General features: G+C 50.2%; 1 protein-coding gene and 1 pseudogene across 1 annotated transcript; one reads left to right on the forward strand and one right to left on the reverse strand.

The window, feature by feature from the left end:
• Nucleotides 1-802: 802 nt before the first annotated feature.
• Nucleotides 803-18,115, reverse strand: SESN2 (sestrin 2). Its single transcript, XM_029947211.1, has 10 exons — nucleotides 17,655-18,115; nucleotides 10,967-11,032; nucleotides 9,047-9,244; nucleotides 8,268-8,450; nucleotides 7,942-8,154; nucleotides 7,246-7,396; nucleotides 6,578-6,696; nucleotides 6,014-6,204; nucleotides 3,224-3,368; nucleotides 803-2,672 (listed from the first exon to the last, which is right to left on the reverse strand). Exons 1-10 carry the CDS (start codon nucleotides 17,745-17,747, stop codon nucleotides 2,586-2,588), a joined length of 1,446 nt encoding a protein of 481 aa, XP_029803071.1. The 5' UTR covers nucleotides 17,748-18,115; the 3' UTR covers nucleotides 803-2,585.
• Nucleotides 9,972-10,373, forward strand: LOC115298435 (annotated as a pseudogene).
• Nucleotides 18,116-22,999: the final 4,884 nt, after the last annotated feature.

Genomic DNA, 22,999 nt, shown 5'->3' on the forward strand with positions numbered 1-22,999 from the left:
ACAAAAATAAAGAGGGTAAAGGGAAAAGAAAACATGGAGTTTATCAAGGGAGGCTTCTTGGAGGACACTCAGTTTTCATTTTAGGAGAGCAGTGTTGAGAGGGAAGTGGGAAGCCAAAAGAGGAGGTCTTAGTTCTTAGTCATAATGTGGTCTCCCTGATAAGCTTACTAGAGTTCCTGGTACCCAGAGAAGCTAAGAAGCGTGACCAAGATCACACAGCTACCAAATGGCCCTGGCCCAATGTGGAGGTCACATATAACTCTCCACACCTGGTTCCCTCTTCTTGGTGCTAGAGAAGCAGGTAAGCATGTGGTTGGGCAGGGGACACAGGCGTCCCCAGAGATGCTCAAACAGCCTCCTTCTTGCTACAGTGGGGAGCCCTGTAGTGGGAAAAGCAGCAAGTGAAATGCTGAGGCTTCAGGTCAAGCAGACCTTAGCTGGAATCTAGCTCCACCACTGACTACCTATGTGGCCTCAGAAGCATCACTTTATCCCTGGGTCTCAATTCTCTCACAGATTCAGAAAAATGGCCTCCAAGTCCAGGCCAGGATGAGTGAAAAAAATAACGGGGCCATTATTATTCCACGATGCCAGGCCGGCCACAGCTAGGGGGTGGGGCTGGGTCCCCAAGGGACAGAATAGACTTTTAATGCCAACCACTCCCAGCCCTGCAGTCGCTGGGCACAAGTGGCGGGCAGCGTAGGGGCTGGCAGGCCAGACCCATGATGCAACCACAGCTCCTGCGTATGCGGAGATGAACCATGACCCCCTGGAAAAGGAAAAACAGCCCATTAACAAGAAGTAGAAAACAAAACCTCAGTGAACTTTTATTTCTCAGCCTACAGAACTGGTAGCAAAGCCAAAGATTTCTGCACTTGAATGCTGGATGCCTCTCCCGACCCACCCGGGGGACATTTACAGAGTCATGTTGTCCCTTCTAGAATTGGAACCCCAACGCTGAGGCCTCTTCCCTCCCGCTCAGCTTCATCGCAGAGGGCCTGAGGCCTGAAGGGGGTGCCAGCGGTCTCCCCGTGCCTGCACGGGTGTGAAGTGTGGCACGCTGAACGGGCTCCTCTTCTGCCCCTCTCCAGACAGGAGGGTCAGAAGCAGCAGCATGACCCTTGCCTTTCTTCAGTCACCTCCAAACTGGTCAGAGAGGAGGCACATACTGCCAGAAGAGAGGCAAGGGACGTCATAATTCACAGCTTATTTGCTACGGAAAGTGCCTGGGATCGGTCCTTGACTATTTCTGCCTCCAAGCAATCCACCTAAAATCGAGGAGGAGACAGAAAAACTGGGACTGGGTTGGGTGGGGGGAGTTGTCTTCGGAAGGTGGCCAGGAGAGACTGACTGCCAGGGTGGGGTGTCCCTAGAGGCCTTTGAGATTCTGCAAGATTTTGCAGTTTGCTGCTGGTGGGCTGGCCTGAGGAGCCCAGAGACTTGGACGTCACATAAAGTCTCAGCCCTCAGTCTGCAACTGTAAAAACGGCCAAAGATGTTTGGCAACAAGCCGCATGGTCACCTGACCAGTTTGGGCAGGACCCAGACAAGAACCCTGGGGTCTCCTGACTCTTCCTCCTGAGCCCAATCCTCCTAAGCCACCTAGGAAGGCTCACTGGTTGGGAAAGGTCTGTGGCAGAGCCACGGGAGATAGGAGAGTGGGGTGCCGGCCTCGGGAGGGCAGGCGTGGCTCCGCGCAGAACAGATCTCTCCTTGTCCTTTTCCTCTCAGGCATCACCTGTGGCTGGAGAAGTGAGGCCCTGAAGAACCTCGCCCATAAAGAATCAAAATACAGGAAATTTATAATACTCCCTCCTATTCAGAAGGCAAAGGAACCCACAGACATGCCAAGCTCTCTAGAGATAATCTACTTCTTTGATGTGCTTGCTCTCTCTTCTGGGGTCTGATACCACCACGCATGGGAGAAAAGAGTAAGGGGATGAAGGAGGTCAGAGGGGCTAACCTAGGATTAGGGCAACTGAGGAACGGGGGCCTTCAGGCTGCCCAACAGAACAGGCTTTGGGGAGCCGAACACACAGACCAGCTGTGACACTGACTTTCACATTGATGGGTGAATGGCAGGTGGGAGGTAATGAAATCTGGGAGTGAGGGAGGAGGAAGGGCAAGGCTGCTTGGAGTGTCAGTCCCTGGAGGTGTCGGCCCCTCTCCTTCAGGGACCAGCCAGGGACTTCCCAGTCCAGGAAGGCCACAGTACTTTGTGATGCCTGCGGCCCAGCCTGCTGGCATGCGAGTCTGAACTCAGCTCATTTTCCTTCCGGTGCCCTCTGCCTCTGGGGTCAGGGGCAGGAAGAGGGGCATGGGCCCTTGGGATCCGCTAGTCCTCCTCTTCCGGCTCCCAAGGGCAGAGCTGAGATCTCAGAGTCAATGCAATGATCCTGTCCGTTCTGGTGAGATAAAGGAGGGTACGGCTCAGGGGCTGCACGTCACACACAAGCCCGCCTCCGGAGTGGAGGAGGGAGGGCTGGGACAGAAAAGGACCGGGGTCTGTCTCCAGAAAGAGAAGTCCTTGCAGGAAGGAGGATGCCCCCAGGGTCAGCTGCTCCGGGCCCAGGTCCTGCTCCCAGTCAGGTCATGTAGCGGGTGATAGCACGGAGGGCGTAAAGAAGGGCAGCCTGCATGCGGGCCTCCAGGAGCAGCAGATTCACGTGGACCTGGGGCACAGACGAGGGCTTGTTGGCAACTGGTATCACTCCTCGCCATCCCCATCCCCCACAGACTGGCACTCCCCCTGACCAGCCTCCACTCACCTCATCCCTCTCTCCCATAAAGACACCCTGACCTTTCTGAAGGCTCGGAGCAGTTTGGGGCAATGACTGCTGAAGAATTTCCAGCACATTTATCCCCATCCCCACTGATCTCTTTACCTCCCAAAGCTAAAAACAAGCACCACCCCCAGGCATTCATTTTCTCATTTCATCCCCCCAGCAACCTTGAAATGCGGGCAGCATCTGTTCTCGGTGTAAAGACAAGCTCAGGGGGCCAAAGTGACTTGCCCAAGGTCACCACGCTACTGAGTGACCAAGTTAGATTTGAACCCAGGTCCTCCTGGCTGCCACTGAGAACCCCGTGAGGCACATGCCTGTTTTATAGGTGAGTCAATCACACACTAAAGTAGGACTTGAACCCAGGTGTCCCAACTGGCAGAGACTCCATCTGGGATAGCTCACTGGGTACCAATCCCCCTTCCCCCCGGGGACTGTACCTTCTCTGAGTGGCGGAAGTGTCTCCAGAAGAGGTTGTACATTCTTCGGGTGGTCTTCTCTGGGTAGCAGGCCACCGTCTTGATATAGACCTTGAGGTTCCGTTCCAGGAGCTGGTTCACCTCCCCGTAGTCATAGTCATCATATCTGGATGGAAAGGCCCCACCAGCATCATCCATCCTCTGCTCCCAGAAGTTGACTCTTGTTCCCTACCCCCACCCTACAGAAGGAGGAACAGCATGTGGCAAGAAAAGGCAGAATGTAGGAAGCGAGTAGAAGTTTGGTTCCTCTTAGAAAAACAGCTGATGTCCCACATCACAGGCCACTACCAGGCTGGCAGACGACCACTCCAAAGACTGCAGAACACGTGCTGTATGAACACATACTCATGGAATCCTCAAAAATACTATACATGCTGTCTACAGAACTATTATATATAATATGCCGGACTCATCAGCTCTATTTTATAGCCGAAATGGAGATTCAGGGAAATGAAGTCACTTGTCCTGGGAATGGAATTCAAACCCAGGTCTGCCTGGCTCCAAAGTCATATTCACTATAGTAAAGGCCATGAAGAAGGGACAGGAGGCCTGTACAAATATTTTCCCTGGAGAAGGAAGAGGGAGAGGGAAAAAGAAATGGTGCTCTTTTTTATAGATGGGCAAACTAAGGCCTGGAGAAGATGATCAACTTGTTCAAAGAGCAAGTTGGTGACATGTCTAAAAGACACTTTGTCACTCCCCAGTCTAGGGCACCAGTTAGTCATCATGGATTAGTGGGGAGGGGAAGACTGGTTGAGAGCCAGAGGACAGATTCTGTGGACAAAGGTATAGGAGCAAGGACCCTGTTGGGGAACGTGGGAGCCCGGATGAGGGAGCCGGACAGGAGCTAGCCTGTGCCACACTCGAAGACGTCCGTCTCTCCTCCACCTCCCCTGAACCGGAAATCTGTCAATGGCCAGCAGGAGGATGCCCAGTTAATTACAACTGAATACACTCAATCAAATACGTTTACAGCCAGTAATACAGAGCAATGCACATGTTCTACAGGGAACACGGAACTTTTTAAAAATTGGGGGATTTTTCTTCTTGGTTGATGTGATGCTTGGAATAAACCATTAAATGAGAAAAGCATCATCATGTGTTCGCTAAAACATGCACACATTTGATGAAGTGAGCAAAACAGGTGAAATGAGTAGGAAGAAAATCTTATGTTTGTAGAATGATATGTTTTGGTTATTGGTGCGTGGGAAGAAGGAAAGAGATCTGTGACAATAATAAGAACAAGTGGCATCATGGATGATCTTTACTTTCATCTTTTTGTTGTCTCTGTTTTCTAAATTTGCTATAAATCTAGTTGTTTCTCCTTACAAACACCAAACACATACTTGGAAAAATGTAACCACCATTAGAAAGCAACTACATTAGAAAGAAGAAAAGCAACAGAGAAAGAATGTCACAGATTGTGGATGTGGGTCGTGGAGTAGTTGAATTTGGGGAAATTCGTTTTTTTCTTAATTCTTTGAATTTCCCACAATGTTATCAGAGGGAGATGAAAAACAAAGTTGGGGGCGCCTGGGGGGCTCTCAGTCAGGTAAGTGTCAGACTTCAGTTCAAGTCATGATCTCGTGTTTTGCGGGTTTGAGCCCCACACGGGGCTCTCTGATGTCAGCACAGAGCCTGTTTCAGATCCTCTGTCTCCCTCTCTCTCTGCCTCTCCCCTGCTCATTCTCTCAAAAATAAATACACATTAAAAAAATTGGTCTGTGTATATCCTTGACAGGTAATTTCACACCTAGGGCTCACCTACAAGGACTTAGGTGTGAGGCTAGTCAGTGCACATGGTGTTTGCAATAGTGAAAAACCGCAAACTATCTACATATTCAACAATAGGGAAATGGTTGAGTCACACTACATCTGTAACAAAATACCATGCAGTGGTTAAAAAGCCTAAATTAAGAAAAAAAGCAAAAAAAACCTACTTTAAAAAACTCAGAGGGGGCTTCTGGGTGGCTCAGTTGGTTAGGCGGCTAACTCTGTATTTTGGCTCAGGTCATGATCTCCCTGTTTTTGAGTTTGAGGCCCTCACTGGGCTCCGCACTGACAAGGCAGATCCTACCTGGAATACTCTCCCTCTCTCTCTGACCCTCCGGCAGGTGCTCTCTCTCTCCCCCAAAATAAATTTCAAAACCTTTTTAAATCAGAAAACACTTAGGTAACAAGATGAAATGTAATTAATCACATACTAAGCAGAGACAACCATTATTAATGAACATTTTAGTGTATGGCCTTCCACACATTTTCCTTGTACACATTTTTAGTAAAAAAAAAAAAAAGGGGGGGGAGCGGGGGGACAAAAAGATACTGGTTGGTAGCCAGTTTTCTTTTTTTCTCAATACATTTTAAATAATTTCCCATAGCAATGTAAAGAGACCATTATAGTTTGGTGTTGTTCACTGGGTGGATATAGCGTTGTTAGAGTCCCATACTGATGGGCACTTATGCTGTCCTTATGCATTGCTAAGAGAAGAGCTCCTACTTGGAATGGAAATACACACACTGTCTATCTCCACTGTTATCTCTGGGGGTGGGATTAAAGAGTTTCATTTATAAGATTCAAACAGTGAGCATATTATCTTTTATAATCAGCAAGGAAATAAATTTGCTTTGAAAAAAAAAAAAGTCCAGCCAGGAAGAAGGGAAAAGAAGCACACACAGAAAAAAGGAAACAGCTGTGAGCTCAGATTGAGGACTTGCGCACATATGTCCTGGATGAGGGGTGTGTGTGCTCACCTGATACCAAAGACACAGTGGATGTAATTCCAGATGGCCCTCCGGAGCATGGAGGTGTCTACACCACTGTGCATGGCGATGGTGTTGTAGGTGAGGCTGTAGGCCGCCTGGAACTTCTCATCCAGCAGCTGCCCACCCTCAGGGTAGAGCCGTTGGATCAGTGAATAGCCATGGTCTTCCCAGGTGTAATCCTGAGAAACATGGGAAGGGGTCAGTGAGTAGATTCTTTGGGGCCCAAGGCTGGCCATAGGGACACCATTTGCTGGAGCACAACTTCGCTCTCCATAATGTCTCCTTCCCACCCCACAAATCTAACCTGTAGCTTGGTCTGGGCCTAAGAAGCCAAGGAGGATGCACCTTGGTGATGACCTTGTCCCTACGATCAGGATCCTCTGAGCTTAGGGCACAGACGGGTCCTGTCATGATCTAGGGTCTTTCCGTTCCTCTCATGGAATGTTGAGGGAGAAGGTGCCTGACTCTCTGACCACTCACACCATCTACTCTACCCCCTGCTTATTTATTTGTAAACCTGGAGCAATGCCAAGAATAGTCTGGAGAGCCTACCTGGGCACGGAAGGTGGGGGGCGCCTGAGCCCCTCGCCGGGTGAAGTCCTCATATCCAAAAGTGGGGTCCTCCACAAAGCACAGCATGTCTGGGTGTGGGGAGGGCTCCAGGATGTCGGCTAAGGATGTCAGAAAGAGGTCAAAGTGAGGCCCAGGCATGGAGTACAGGGGCATCTACTCTTGATTCATCAATAGGTGGCTGGTGACTGCAGAGGAGAGGGTCAAAGAAAGCCCCTCGCTACAGGGAGCCAGGCTAGGGGCAGGAGGTGGGTCAGGCCATGGACCGGGGGGTGGGGGGGGTGGGGGGGTGGTGGTAAGCGCCCCAGTAAGAATACTAGTGATCTTATTTGTGGAGCCACTCACTCTGTGTTAAGAGCTTTGCCTCTATTGTCCCATTTACTTTACAAACCAATCCTTCACGAGGGAGGAAACTGAGGCTCTGAGGCAGGCAGTGACTTTTCAGTGCTCACACTGCCAGAAGGGCTAATAGGTCACGATTCAAACCCAGGTCTGACCCGAAGAGGCCATGCTCAGAACCTCTCAGAAGGAGTGGTTAAGATGTGGTCCCCAAAATACAAGAGGTGCCATGCACGGAGTTGCTGACTCTCCCGGAGAGAGGGTGAAAGAAGGGGGCAGCCCCTGGAACCTGGAAGCCCGTGGTTCTCTACCTGAGGGAGTCACCAGAAGGCTCTCCGACTTCTCCAGCTCAAAGCGGCTCTCCATCTCCTCCTGGGATGCCCCCTCATCCCGTAACAGGCTCTCCTGCAGCTGCCTCATGCGCTCCATCAAAGCTTCCACGTCTCGGGCAGCCTCAAAGCCCTGGAGGAGGGACCCAGCAGTGACCATCTGCCCCCCATCCGCACCCCCTACTCCCTCCCAGCCCCAGGAAACGCCATTTCCCATAACCCAGGCCTTCCCGGGCGACCTCTGCGCTGGGCAGCGCACACCTCCGTGCCTCCCAAAGCAAAGTTTAAGAAGCTACAGAACAGACATGTCTTCCCTGAGCATCAGCTTCCCTCACAGGAAAGAGATTGTTAAAGTGTCTGTGATTTTATAGTAAAACAAACAAGGCCCCCTTCAAACTAAGAGGTGACCTTTGTATTTGTAAAGTGCTAACAACACCCAGGAGACTTTAAGCCTGTGAGGCTACATGCTGAGACCCACCACAAGGTTATTTCATTTAATCCTCACAACCACCATGAAGCAGAGATCTTTAGCCCCATTGCACAGATGCGGAAATGGGAGTTTCGGTCAACTAACTTTTCTGAGGCTTCTAGCGTGAGATAGGGAAGCAGTGGCCTCTATCCAAGGACCAGAGGCCATGCCAGCTCCCTCTCCAGGCAAGACCCAGCCCAGTAACTTACCCCAGAGTTGTTCATTGGGTCCCTGCTGGGGGGGCTGCTCCGCTCACTGTGGGGTGAAGGTGCCTGGGGGGCAGGGCTGCCTTCCGGGTCCCCCTCAGGGAGGATGCCGCAGCCAAACACAAAGGAGGCCAGTGAGTGGCAGTGGGTGAGGAGGACCAGGGCCTGGATGAGCTCCGCCAGAGACCAGCTGTGCTCGCCCGTCTTCAGCAAGGCCTGGCGAGGAAGGAAGGCTGACTCGCTCTGGGCCTGGCCCTGGGCTGACTGCCTGACATGCCCCGGCCCAGCCCCCGGGCTCCCTCCGGGCCCTGCCTCTCTGCCCACTGCACCTGGATGTGCTCCTTGGTGATGAGCCACGGCCGGTGTGCCAGCAACTTGTTGATCTCGCTGAGCTTGCGCAGCTTCTCGGGGGCGTGATGGAGACCCAGCAGCCACTCCGGGTCACCACCAGTCTGCAGAAACTCAGCCATGTGGGAACCCACCAGGTAGGAACACTGGTGGCGGGCAGCAGCCTGTGGAGGGGGTGGACAGAGCCTCGCTCAGGGTGGATATCCTGTGGAGGGAGACCTCACAGACCTCACTGTTGCCTGAGGGACAGGAAACTTCGGTTCTAACCACAGCTCCGCTAGTTTGCTGTCCTACCTTGGGTATGTCACCTGACTGCTTTGTGCCTCAGTTTGCTAATTCGTAAAGCAGGCCCTAAAAATGCCTCTGTTCGGGGCACCTGGGTGGCTCAGTTGGTTGAGCATCCATCTTTGGCTCAGGTCGTGATCTCTTGGCTTGTGGGTTTGAGTCCCGCATCAGGCTCTGCACTGTTTGTGTGGAGACTACTTGGAATTCTCACTCTCTCCCCTCTCTCAGACCCTTCCCCACTCACGCTTTCTCTTTCAAAATAAATGAATAATATTAAAAAAATTTTTTTAAATAATAAAAATGCCTATCTCCAAAATCCAAAATTTTGTGGATAATCAGATAAGATTAGGCCTTTCCTCTGCTCAGTGCTGCCTCTCCTCCTGGCCCCATGAAATGAGTTCAGGAAGCACCCAGAAAGAAATCGAAAGACCAAGTCCCCCCCACCTGTATAAGAGTTGGGCTCAGACAGGCTCACCATGATGGCAATGTAGTGGCGCCAGGAGCTGGCCAGGGGCCCGTCCGTGTGCAGCAGGAGGTAGTGCAGGCGCCAGAAGCTGCTTAGGTAGTCGGGGTGCAGACCCATCACCACCGCCAGGTTGTCCACCCGCCCTGAGGACATCAGTGCCTCCAGCCTCAGGTGCTGCTCCAGGCTCTCTGCTCCCTCCCGAAGGACCTGCCAAGCAAAGGTGACCAGGGGGTGCATTCCCCTCCTGCTCTCCACACCAAAGAGACCAACACAGTCACTGCACTGGGACTGAGAAAACAAAAAAATGACTACCACGTCCAAAAAAGGAACACAGGGGAGGAAAAGATAATTCATTAAGCGATTTCCTTTCTCAAGGTTACAGATCTAGTAAATGACTGAATGTGGACTGAAATCCAGATTCGCAACAAAGCCTATTTATTTTCTCATTATAAAAAAAGAACTGGTTATTGGGGTGCCTGGCTGGTTCAATTTGGGGGAGAGTGTGACTCTTGGTCATGGGGTTGTGGGTTCAAGCCCCATGTGGGGTGTAGAGATTAAATAAATAAAACTTGTCCTCTGCTATACCCCCAGTACCTACGACAGTGCCTGACATAGATTAATCATTCGATAGAGATCTGTTAAATAAATGAATGAATGAGGAACACCTGCGTGGTTCAGTAGGTTAAGCTTCCCGACTCTTGGTTTTGGCTTGGGTCATAATCTCACAGCTCATGAGTCTGAGACCCATGTGGGGCTCTGCACTGGAAATGTAGAGCTTTCTTGGATCCTCTCTCCTTCTCTCTCTGCTCCCCCTCTGCTTGTGCTCTCTCTCAATATAAATAAATCAACTCTTAAAAAATTTTAAAAGATTAACGAATGAATGATCTGACTCAGTGGATTAAAGATGTCTGTCGTGAGGCCGGTGGTTCCAGCGACTTGGAGGGCGAGGTGACCCCCGCGCGGGAGTGAGGTGCCCCCGCAACCATGGGCCGCGAGTTTGGGAATCTGACGCGGATGCGGCATGTGATCACCTACAGCTTGTCACCCTTCGAGCAGCGCGCCTTCCCGCACTACTTCTCCAAGGGCCTCCCCAATGTGCTGCGCCGCACACGGGCGTGCATCCTTCACGTCCTGCTGCCATTTGTAGGGTTTTATCTTATCTACACCTGGGGGACCCAGGAGTTTGAGAAATCCAAGAGGAAGAATCCCGCTGCTTATGAAAATGACCAATGAGCCACTCATCTGGATTACTGGTTTCCTGCATCTGAAAGCCCTTCTCTGGGAGAGGAGTCTACACTGTACTGTCTTGAAGACATAATAAACTTCTTATGGACTGCAAAAAAAAAAAAAAAAAAAGATGTCTGAAGATGTCTGTCGTAGTAAGTGGAAAAAAAATAAAGAACATGACAATAACCTTGCCCCCACACCAAAGGATGTAAACTATGATCTTGGTTCTATATGAAAAAAAAATCCAGAAAACAGTGATAAATGGTTAAGTAACAGTGATTATCTCTTTGGGAGGTGGGATTATAGGAGACCAGAGCTTTCTGAAACATAAAAAAAATTTTTTATAATGAACAAAATATGACTTTTGAAGTTGAAAAAAAGGTAATATATGTTTAGTCAAGGAAAAGCCATTAGCATAGATAGTTCTAGCTTCTTAAGGCAAAACAGGCCTTTTTCTGGGAATCAAAAGTTTATTACCTAACAGTATCATTATCGCTTTATCTCTGTCAGCCTGTTTCTTCCTAGCAACATGGGGTTGTGATATGTATGTATGCCCCACGGAGTTCTATGTGGGTTAAATGAGTCAGGAACCTGAAAGGGTAGTTTCAGAGCTGCTATTTCAAGAGATGGGAAAAGACCCCCCTCCTCATCCATCCCCCTACTTCCCAGGAATCAAGAATTCCTAACCCCCTCCAAGCTTACCTCCTCCACTGGGATGAAGGCGCTGGGCCCTCGGGGACCTCGCCGAGCCCGACTTCCCCTTTGCTCCTAGAAGGAAATCCATCATGGTTATTGGAGGTGAAATGGAGGACTAGGTGCATAGTTCGCCCTCCAGCTTTCTCCTCCTACCCAAGAGGCCACACTGAGATTTTCAAACCACCCTTTTGGTGCACCCTACATGGAGGACTCAGGTGGGAGACAACACCTGTTGGCAGGTGGAAAAAGGGTAAGCAAGAAAGGGGGCTCATCCCTCGGGGTGACTTCTTCAGGAAGCCGCAGGGACCCAGGAGCCCCAGTATTGGGTGGGAGGTGCGTGGGGAAGGGAGACATATAGCCACCATGGTGCACATCTCTAAGAGGCCACCGGTTTAGCAGCCCTGGAGATTCGGTACAAGGACCCCCTCATTTGCACCCTGAAGCCGATTTCCAAGTACCTTAGATTCCTAGGATGCAGCCTCAGTTACTCTCAGATGCTCACTTCCTCATCCTTCCTGCCGTCACCACCCCATAGACTACTACCATCCCTTGTCTGGATCACCACCCACAGCCTCGCCAATGGTCTCCCTCCCTCCTTGGCCCTGCCCTCTCCTCCCCATCCTCTATCAAATTCACAAAATGAATGAATAAAGAGAACATCCTCCCTGAAAGACACCTCTAGAACTAGGAGCACATTTAAGGAGTCGGCGACACTGGTGGTTTGTGGTTTCCAGGAGGAATGACCTTCCCCGGCCTAAGGAAATTTTCTCAAGTGCAAATCAGTTGGCTTAAAAGCCTGCCTCTGGCTCCCATTAGCCTTCCAGATAAATGAGTGGTTTGGTCCCATTGCTCTCCCACTGGTCACTCCTTTTGCAAAACTAATAGTCTACCGGGTCTAGGAACCTTCAGATGACCCTTATCTGTCACCCCACAACTGCTGGTGCTTTTGGTTATGAAAACAATGTCTTCGAATTGCCTGATTCAGGTCTCCCTGCACATTCTGTGGAAGGCAGGACCAGGCCACCCATACTAATCTGTGAAGGAAGAAAACAGAGAAAGCACAGAGGCATGGAGGGAATCCAAGCGGGGAGCACAGACTGACAGCAGCAGCTATTCTGACGTCATGCACTGGAGGCTCTTTAGAAACCACTGGAAGTCAGGGCGCCTGGGTGGCTCAGTCGGTTAAGGGTCTGACTTTGGCTCAGGTCATGATCTCAAGGTCCCACATTGGGCCCTGTGCTGACAGGTCAGAGCCGGGAGCCTGCTTCAGATTCTGTGTCTCCCTCTCTCTCTGCCCCTCCCCTGCTCATGCTCTGTTTCTGTCTTAAAAATAAACAAACATAAAAAAAAAAGAAAAAGAAAAGAAAAGAAACCGGAGTCATATACCCCCTAAATCTGCTCCTAGTCTGAGAGGTGGGGTTCAGAGAGGATACTTATTTGTTTTGATAACTGGGGGTGGGATGGGGGAGTTCTTCTCAGCACTGGCCTTGGAAACAGTTTACCCAAACCAGAGTCACGCCGCCGTCTCTGGACAGAGAGGGTGTCCCCCTAACTCTCCCCTCCTCATTGGAAACCAGACTTAATATCAATCCCCAGGTGTCTAGGGACTAAAGATTATAACTGAAACTTCCTTCTCAGATGGCCAGAAACCCCCTGAGGGAAGCAGAACTCTGGGGCTCTGAAAGACCGCACAGGAAGAACAGTGGGATCTGGAAGTCCCAGGTCCGAGTACCAATTCTGTTACTAACTTGCTGTGTGACTCTGAGACAGTGACCTAGACTCTCTGGGCCTTAATCTTGGACAAAAAAGGTCGTTGGGCTAATTGCTCGGGCCCCATTCAGCCCACACTTCTGGGAGCTACCAGGCCAGGCAGGTCCAAGCACAGTACAGAAAATCACCACAATCTCCAAGTCCTCACTTTTATTCTCCCTCCTCCCTCACCAAAGGAAAAAAGCCTAACAGCTCGGTCTAGGAGATAAGGACTGCTGACTCCACAATCTGGGCCTCCCCCTCAGGGGACCAGAGGGCAGATAGAAAACCATAGCCTGGGGGTAAGGTGGGAAGGGGAACCTTGAGGGCCCCCCAGGGAGCTGGGGAGGTACAAGGAACAGCCTTAGGAACCCTTTCTCTCTCTCTAAAATCTGCCCCAAGAGCTGTCCAGGGAAGGAACCGATAGCTTTAGGTGGTAGGCCTGGACCCACCAAAATTTTCAGTCCTAATTATGACAATGGTGACACCATGATGATAATCATAGAATACAGCTAATCAATAGGGACTCTTGACCCAAACTGCCTGGGTCATATGACAACGGCACCACTTATTATCTGCTAGCAATGTAAGCCTCAGTTTCCTCACCGAATAATGGGGATAACAGTACCCACTTTCACTGGTAGTCATGAGGATTTAGTGAGATAATGCCTCTACAGCCCTTACCTCGGTACCTCTAGCGCACTAAGCACTGATGAAAGTCCGCCATTGTTCATCTCATTGTAATTTCAAACAAGGGCTTCTCAACCCAAGCAGCACAAAATCCCTTTGAGAAGCTTTTAAAAAGATGCCAATGCCTAGGTCCCACCTCCAGCGATTCTAATTGAATTGGGTGGGGCCCAGCATAATTTACAGCTGGGGCGGAGGACCATTGTTTCACATCACTTATTGATCATTTTCTCAAGTATAAGGCACTGTGCTAAGTGCTTCCCAGGTGGAACCAGAATTAATGTGTTCACTCAACAAACATTTCTATGACTACAAGGCAACAAGAGAACAGGAGTGAAAAGGAAGTCTCAGCCCTCACAGAATTCATGGTCGAAAGGAGAATGACAAACGATGAATAGGATTTCAAATCATAGATTAGACAAAGTAAATGAAAAGGAGCAGTGAGACTGTATGATGGGGTGGGGGTGTGCAATATATTAGTCTGAGAAGAAAGGGAGAGCTCCCGAGGAGAGAACCTTTGAGTTTCTATCTAAATATCAAATATCTAAATGAGTTGATGAGAAAGCAGCAGGGCCCATAAAGATCTAGGGGATCAGCATTCCAGCCAAAGGGAACAGAAATATGAAGTCCTGAAGGCAAGACCGAATAGATTAATCCAGAGTTCCAATATCCCGAAAGTTTCTCTGACCTTGACACCCACGACTCCAGGGGAAGCAGACAGGGCAGGGTCCCGCCGCCAAGAGATGATGCCTCCAAATCAGCCCTCCCCTATTTCCTGGGGTAGGAAGTCAATAATGATGATAGTAACAACACTGATTACCATCAGCTAAGCATTTTACAGGCAGTAGGATCTCCTCCGCCTCCCCTTCCCCCTCCCATTTACAGACATGGAATATGGCTCAGAGCGGTCAAGTCAGGCTTTGCACCTGGGGTTCACCAGAAGCTTCTCCTTCCTGTCTACATTCCCAGGGATCCACTGCTCCCAGTCACAGCACCTGTCGCACTGTGTTGTTTCTTACTTCGAGGGCACACTCTAGATATGGATCCCTGTTACCCCAGTGACACTGAAGTCCCTCTGCGTGGCCCCTGAACACCCAGGCAATTGTGAAGAGGATCACCCCCTCCCCCTCAAGCTCAAAGCCTGGCTCCTAATTTAAGCACTCACTAAATGTTAATTCGCACACAGGTACTATATAGTCATCAGTTTTGGGGTTGGGGGTGTCTTTGTTGCCCACAAAGAAAGATTAAGGTTCCACAGGTTAAGCACCAGCTGACAAGTGGCCAGCCTGAGATGTGTGCTCAGTTCGCTTTGGCTTCTAAGGGTTCTTTCCGTCATCCACATCCGCCTCTTGGAGTAGCTCCAGCCTTCTTCTTGGTCTCTTTCCAGAGGCTGCACCCCCCAGGACCCACCTACAGATACCTATGAAGTCACTCTACCAGCTGGGACTGGGAGAGACTGGCCGCCAACCCCACCCCACGGGCAGCTGCCCACAGAACTCAGATCCTTGCCTGGATTTACACGTGGGAGGGAGACCTAGAGCTCAAGCAGCCTCTTACCTCCAGCCTTGGAAGGAGGCGATGTGAGTGGCGCCATGGGCTGGGCATGAGGCTAAGTGCTTTATGCATCTGATCTGGCTGATTCCTCACAACTACCCTGGGGGGAATAGGTCTTACTCCTTCTTCAGAGACAGCTCATTGGGGCTCTTTTTTTTTTTTAATGTTTTATTTATTTTTGATACAGAGAGACAGAGCATGAGAGGGGGAGGGGCAGAGAGAGAAGGAGACACAGAATTGGAAGCAGGCCCCAGGTTCTGAGCTGTCAGCACAGAGCCTGACCCGGGGCTCGAACCCACGAACATGAGATCATGACCTGAGCCAAAGTGAGAGGCTTCACCGACTGAGCCACCCAGGCAGCCCCATTGGAGCTCTTTCTGAGTCCTGATCCAGAAAGGCACAGCTCAGATCTGACTTCAAAGCATGCACAGCTCACAAGTGTCCGCTAAACCAACAAGGGGCAAAGAGTTACAAGCACCGATTAGGTGCTAAGAACAGGGATGTGACCTACAGTCTCTAGTCCAGCCGAGGAGACACACAAAACGCCCGAACACAGGACAGTTACACTATGATTGGGAGGAAAGCTCAGGAGGACAGGCACAGAAGGGACTCACTGGGTGGGGGAGGGAAAGCTTCCCTGAGGAAGTGATGTTTGAGGAAGTGCTTCTAGAGCCCCAAGACGGCTCTGAAAACATACTCCAGTCCTAGAGTGAAGTCCTAGAGTCTGTAGACCTTGGCCCCTTTAGGTTAAGGGCATGTAGTGAAAAGATGAGAGTTGAGGGGACTGTACATTTGGGTCTCTTCCCTTGGGCCCAGGGCACCAGTAAGTCCAGCACCCTGCTGTCCTCTAAGGATCCTGCTTAAAGTAGACATCTTCCCAAGGTCGTCTTTTTTTTTTGAGAGGGAAAAAAAGTGTGTGGAAAGGGTTCAAATATCAACATCTTTCTTCGGCTGCTGACAGTGGCTTCCATGTAAAGGGCACTCCCTCAAGGCCTACCCTGACCACCAGAGGCACTCTCTTCTCCCCAGGCCACTTCCCAGGCACTCAGAGAGGGATGGGCCAGCTCTCACCTCAGGCAGGAGGGACAGGTTCAGGCACCCCATTGTGACACACTCTGGGGAAAGGGAAATGACCACATCCTAACAATACCATGCATATCTGACTCAGTTACTATGTTCCAAGCACTGTGCTTCAGCCTTTGCTAGTATTCTGTCATTTCTCCCAACAATCCTCAGAGATACTATAAAATTTCCATGGGAGGAAGTTGCAGATCAGAGAAGTGATCACTTGGCCATGGTCACACAGCCACGGATGGGAGGGTTGGGACTGGAACCCAGCAGGCTCCCCTCTGGTGGCCAGGTGCTCTCAATAATAACACGATTTCCAGCTCCCACTCCCATGCTCCAAGAAAGGACTCAGGGTAAAGTGACTTGGTCAAAGCCACTCAACAGAGAAGTGGCAGGCGTGCGTTTCATTCTTCTACATTGGAGTTCCTAAAACCAAGATGGAGAAGAGTAAACAAGCCCACAGAAAACCCAGGACACAGACCATCCACTGCTGGAGGGAGGACCCCTAGAAACCATGCTGCTCAGAGAAGGGCAACGATTTCCCTAAGGTCACACAGGACTAGCATTTGTCAAGACTCCCAGCCCCACAAATACACTTGTGCCAAGCTCTAGGCCTGGAAAGGAAAACTTTCTGTAGTGCCACGCATACTAGGGAATCCATACTAGGCTCCAGGGCCCAAGAATGAGCTGCTTAGTGGGGTGAGTGAAGGGAAGTCTCTCCTTAGCCCTTCCTGGGCCTCAATTTCCTCATCCTGGAAAATGGGGCTATAGTGTAGCTCATATTGCTACATTTGTCCTGATGACTCAGAGAAAAGGCAAAACCCGGAGACGAGAATCTAGTAGGTGTTTAAAAAATGGTAAGATGTTCATAGTCAAGGGGGTGGTAGTGATGGGGGTGGGGAGGGAGCAGGAGGTGTGTCAGGTTAGGCCCAGCCTATTCCTAGCTTCGCTGCAAAAGTCCTGGCGAAGCAAACTTCTGGGACCCGAGGCCACTTAGCAGGGCGCAGGCTAATCGCCACCTGCCTTCGGGAAACCTCCAGGGTTTCTCTCCCTCTCTCCCAGCTTCGGCCGCCGCCGCCGCGTACCCGGCAGCTGGCCAAGGCCCCTGAGCGTCCGCTCTCCCCCGCTTCACATCAGGGGTGCAAGTGTGGGCGGGGGACGAGGTCGACCTCCGTTGGCAAGTCCCAGGTGCCCCAATCCCCGCACTGGGAGACTGGCCTGGGTTCGTATCCTAGAAAGAGTCCTCCGCCCGCCAGCCCCGGCCCAGAGGAAGGGAATCTGCGGAAGGGGGCGGGGAGGAGGAGTGGTCGGGCCGCAGCAACCGGGATTTGCCTGGACTTGAAGATTCTCCCGTTGTTAGCCCAAACCCGAGATAACCTCGAGAAGGCTCCTCTCTCATTGGCCAGGAGTCCGAGAGAGCCAAGGAAGGTTCCACAACCCCAGGGGGAGGGGGCGGAGGGGGCCGAGACAGCCAGTTGATGCAACCCCATTCCTAGGTTACGCGTTTCTACTCCCCCCTTCCCGAGCCGAGCCAGGGCGGAGGGAGGAAAAAGCACAGGCTCAGCCCGGGACAGCCCGAAGCCCGGCCGCGGCTCGGGGCTCAAGGGAAGAGTGGCGTCGCTCGAGCGCTGCTTACCTCCCCGGCCCCGGGGCCGCTGCCGCCGCCGCCCGGGGTGAATGGCAGGTAGCCCTTCAGCTGCGCGCCGCACTCGGAGTCTGCAACGATCATGTTGTGTGCCAGGACCCGGCGACGGCTCGCCGGCGACCCGTGCAAACGAGTTGTAGACAGACGCACGCAGGAAGCCGGGACTGGGGGCCGCTGGGGAGGTTCTAGAGCCCCGGGATGTCTCTCGCGGTTCCAGAACGCTCCGAAAGCCCAGAATCAGAGAACTGACGCTGCTCCGCCGGATCGCCTCGGCCGGCTTCAGGAGCAGTGAATGGCCTCAGGAACCTGGGATTGGCGGCGGCCCAGGGGTTTTCACGGCCCGGAGTGCCTCGGAAGTCCGCAGTGGCCACGGCTCTTCGCCAACCCAGCGCTCCTGAGCATCCCCGCCGCGGAACGGCCAACGCTCGCCAGGCTCTGACACCAGCAGCGCCGCTCAGACTGCTGCGGTCCTTGGGGGAGGGCGGGGATACAAAAGCCCCGCGCCGCAGCCAATCAGATGCCTGTTTCCCGAGGAGGCGGGGACGACACCTCCCCTTGTAGCCGACTGCTCGGCCAATCGGCACCGGGAAGCGCCGGGGAACTCTGGGAGCTGTAGTCAGCCTGGGACGAATACTGCAAACTTTCGCAAAAGGGCTTAATCAGATCGTTGGCAATTTCAGACGAGAGTGACAGCCAAGAGAGTCATTAGAGCTGCGTGATGAAACGGGATTTCACCGGGCTGGGCCGGAGAGACGGGTGTGAAGTCCCTCCCGAGTACGTTCCTTAGTTTTTCAGTTCCTGCAGGGACTGGTTACGGTTAGGAGAAGTGGTGCTAATTACAGAGCCAAACCCCAGATCTTTGGAGATTAAAACAGCCCTGTCCCCCTGGCCTCCGGGAGAGCTCCATCTTAAAATGTACCAGGCACGGGGAATGCATCGTATTTGCGGGGTCCCCGGAAAAGTCTTCATTCATTGAAAGGTCCTTGGCAACCTCATGTCTAACCTCAATCCCTATTGATTCAGTTTCCTCTCTTCTGCTTTCTTGGGGCCTCCAGTCCTGTCTTCCATTCCGACCACTCCCTTTTAAAAACTTTGAGACAAGGTGTTCTACTGGGTCTTTTCTCACATCTCTCTCTGGCCACTCCTTCTCTGACTCCTCTTTCTCCTCCCACCCCCTGTAACGTGGGTGTTCCCCGGTTTCTGTTTTTATCCCTCCTCTCTCCAGACACTCTGATCTCATCCATTTCCTGGCCTTCGATGCTCCATTTGGGAATAAGTTACTTCTACCAGCACTTCAGCACCTCAAAGGTGAATTCATCTCCTGTTCCTTCTCAGCCTCTTCCTTGACAGTTTTTCTTTAGAACTCCATTTTATGTTTCCATCTTAAAGTCATTGTTTATTCTGGATAGAGAATCCTGGCAAGAGCAGGAATGAGGGTGGGCTCTATGACCTCCAAGGTCCCCTCTGATACTTTCTGAGAGTCAGCTTACCACTCTAAGGATAGCACTCTAAATTGGTCTCCTGCCTCCAGCCTCTTGGAAGAAGGAAATGAATTTCACCCTCTGCTGAGCAACCAAGGAGGCAGTAGGACTGGGGCTCTACCCCACCCTACCTTGTATTGTAATTTTCTGTGTACATGTCTTTTTATTAATGTTTATTTACTTATTTTTGAGACAGAGAGAGATGGGGACAGGCAGAGATAAAGGAAGACGGAGAATCCCAAGCAGGGTCCATGCTGTCAGCGAAGAGCCCCATGTGGGGCCCCAACTCATGAATCCTGAGATCATGACCTGAGCCGAAATCTAGAGACATAGGCTTAAGGACTGAACCACCCAGGCATCACTGTGTGCATGTCTTATCTGACCCTCTTGATTATAAGCTCCTTGAGGGAGGGGTCCATGTCTTGAAATCTTTGTCTCTGCCTTGTGCCATCTGTCCTGCCAATAGTATGCCCTTAGTGACTGAATCTTTCTTTGAATTGAATTCCCCTGTAAATTCCCGTATGTCAGATTCAGTTTCATTTTTTAAATATTTATTTATTTATTTATTGAGAGAGAGAGACTGAGAGGGGGAGAGAAAGAATCCTAAGCAGGCTTCATTTTCAGCTTGCTGAGCCCCACACAGGGCTTGATCTATGAGATCATGACTTGACCCAAATCAAGAGTCCTGTACTCAACCAACTGAGGCATCCAGGTGCCCCTCAGGTTTCATTTTTAAAGTCTACTCTGTAGTTACTGTGTTTAGATACAAAAATGTTACTGGTATGTCATCAACTGAGAATAAAGGTCAAACCTCTAGATTGACACTATCTGCCAAGATCTTTCTCATTCTGCCTTTCCTGTCTTATCACCTGCCACATCCATGTTTCTTGTTTGGCCTTCAAACCTTTCTTCCAGTAGTTCTCTCTACAAATCTCTGCCCACTGAAATCCTACCCAGCATGCAATGCTTTAATGCGTGTTTGTGGCCTGAATGAAGCCTTCAAAAATGCCACTTCCTATGGGGGGGGGGGAGGGTTGCTTTTTCAGCTCAGCTGAAAATAATCTCTTCCACTCTTCACTCCTCAACACATTGTTTCTACCTCTTTATACCACCGATCTTCAAATGTGATGCAGCCTTGTTATCATCTTTGCATGTCTTACCCATTTCTTTCAGCTAACAATGGAATGTGTGATTGATCACTTTTGCAGAGTGAGAAAACTTGAGCTCAGAAAGGTAAAATTTTATATCAAGGTCATACAGTATTTTTTTTTACATTTATTTATTCTTGAGAGACAGAGAACAAGTGAAGGAGGGGCAGAGAGAGAAAGAGACACAGAATCCAAAGCAGGCTCCAGGCTCTGAGCTGTCAGCATAGAGCCTGACACGGGGCTCGAACCCACAGACTGTAAGATCATGACCTGAACCAAAGTCAGACGCTCAATCCACTGAGCCACCCAGGAGCCCCTCATATGATATCTTCTTTTGACGGCACCAGGCTGTCGAAGAGCTCCTTTGAGGCAGTGTCTAGTTGCCTTTGTATCCCCCACTAACATGTAGAGGGGCCTCAGCAAATATTTTTGAATGAATATTTATGAATTATTCTCCTCTGTAGAATAATCCCTTAGAATCTTCAAGGAAATGACTAAAACTATTCCCAAGGCTTCACTTGCAAAGTTATTGATCTTGTGAAAAGAAAAAGCAAAGGATACAAATATTCTCAATTTGATGAGCTTTTGTGACCCAATCCCCAAGGAAAAAAAGCGCAGAAGAGGCACAGCTACTACCATTTACTGAGCTCAAACAAGAGTCCAGATTACATCTATTATTTCATGTAATTCTGACTACCGCTGGTGAGAGATGGATTATGCACTCATTTGGCAGATGAGGAAACTGAGGTTCAAGAGGTTTGTTGGCCAAGACAGCTTAGTAATGTGTTAGTAAGGATTTCAAACCCAGGTAGGAATGACTCCAAAGCAGAAACTACCTACACCATGGATAAGAGAAGGACCTGAATGGTAAGAAGCCCTGTGGCACAAGAAAGTAATGCATAAAGTAGAGTTATACATAATATATTCATTGGGAGTGATGAATATAATTGTCAAGTGGCCTATAATTGGTGGGCCAGCACAGTCCTCTTTATAGGACAGTCCCCATGAAAAGCCCGGTTGTCATGTGAAGGTGGCCTGGGCAGTTGAAACCGGAGCAAAAGAAACCAGTGAAAAGATGAATCGCTGAACTGGCTCCACTCAGATCAAACCTGCTCATCAGGGCTCCCACTTCTTCCCGCTCTCTTTTATTTAGTAAATATGTATTGACCATCTAGTGTGTACCAAGCACTGTCCTGGGCTCTGAAAAATCCAGCAGTGAAGCTTCTTGCCCAGTAGGGCAAGGCCTGGTGACCTGGGCTGGGCTTATTCCTCCCCTCCCCCACACCTTGTATTTTTGGTTCAGTAAAGATCTCCACCTCCTGTTGCCATACTCACTGGACTCTTGCATCAGCTATGTTGAGGCCACTGATTGGCCAAAGCTTTTTTTTTTATTCTTCAATCACATTCCAGCCCTGAAGATACATCTAGATTAGATTTGAAATGTTTTTGAGGTTTCTTTACCTTCAGACCCTGTCACAGATTTTAACCTTAATGGGATTCTCTTCTGTATTCGTTTTTCCTGAATTAATTTTCTAATCCTGAAATCTGGATTCACTCTGCTATAATTATCTTGTACCCTGACCATACCTGGGGCTGTGATTTATCACCCTAGAGGTACTTTTCTGTGCTCTTTTTATTATTTTCACACACACACCCTCCCAGCCTCCAGCTCAGAATACAATTCCTGCGTTGGGGGAGGTTTTAGGGAAGAAACCTAACTCCACCTGGATTGATAACACCAAAAGCAGACCCACCCTCCAAGGCTCATTCAAACATTCGTCCATTTAATTACTTATTAAGCAGGCTTTGTGGGAGATGCCCGGGAAGAACCTTCTGGCTCACAGATCTTGAGCTGTCAAAGCCTTACAGCAAAATGGAAGTTGTCTGCTGGAGTTGTGTTTTAGGGGTAGGACAACCACAGACTCTTGAGAAACAAAGCCAACTGTCTCCTAAGACCACTACCCAGGAGTCAGGCACCTAGGTGCTAACTTTTGGCCATGTGACCCAAACTGATATATATATTAGCTTGTAGAATTTGTTTCCTTATCTGTAAAACAAAGGAACTGAAATGAGCTCTAAACCTTCAGAGCCGCTGTAAAGGGATTTGGGCAAGGTGTATCACTCAGTTTCGCCCATTGTATACTCCAGATTTCAAAGGCCTCATCCCTCTTAGTAAACAAAATACAAAAACTGACCAGCGAGGTTCTTTTGGATAATTAAGAATTTCAGTTTGGTTTCGTCGGCTGAGCGAGCCCTCAGCGCCCCCTACAGGCAAGACTCTGCTACAGTTCAGAAAGGACGGGGGATGGGGGATGCAGGGCGGCAGGGAAGGGTGGATTGAGGGCCATCCCCAAACCATTTTGAGTTTACAGGATTGTCCGGTCCCATGTCACCAACAGCTAAATAAAGATTGTGTGGTTGTTGAGGATTCCTCTGGTGCTACTATAGACTATACTCCTACTATACTTCCAAAGACCTCCTAACCTGAACGTACTTCCCGTTGTTTTGGCTTACTCTTTCATTTATAGACAGGAAGCCTGAGAGCCCCCAGAAAGTTGGTCACCGAGCAGAGACTAGAACCTTAGTCCAGGCCCCCACTGTAGGGTCACTTGCCCTACAGTGGCTGCCCTGGGAGCCTCACATTTTGCAGGAAAAAACTGGCTTTTCTCTGCTGCTCTCTTACTCATTTCCTCTCTCCACCCTAAGG

Source organism: Suricata suricatta, chromosome 8, assembly GCF_006229205.1.
Source record: "Suricata suricatta isolate VVHF042 chromosome 8, meerkat_22Aug2017_6uvM2_HiC, whole genome shotgun sequence".
In the NCBI taxonomy this organism is placed as follows: domain Eukaryota; kingdom Metazoa; phylum Chordata; class Mammalia; order Carnivora; family Herpestidae; genus Suricata; species Suricata suricatta.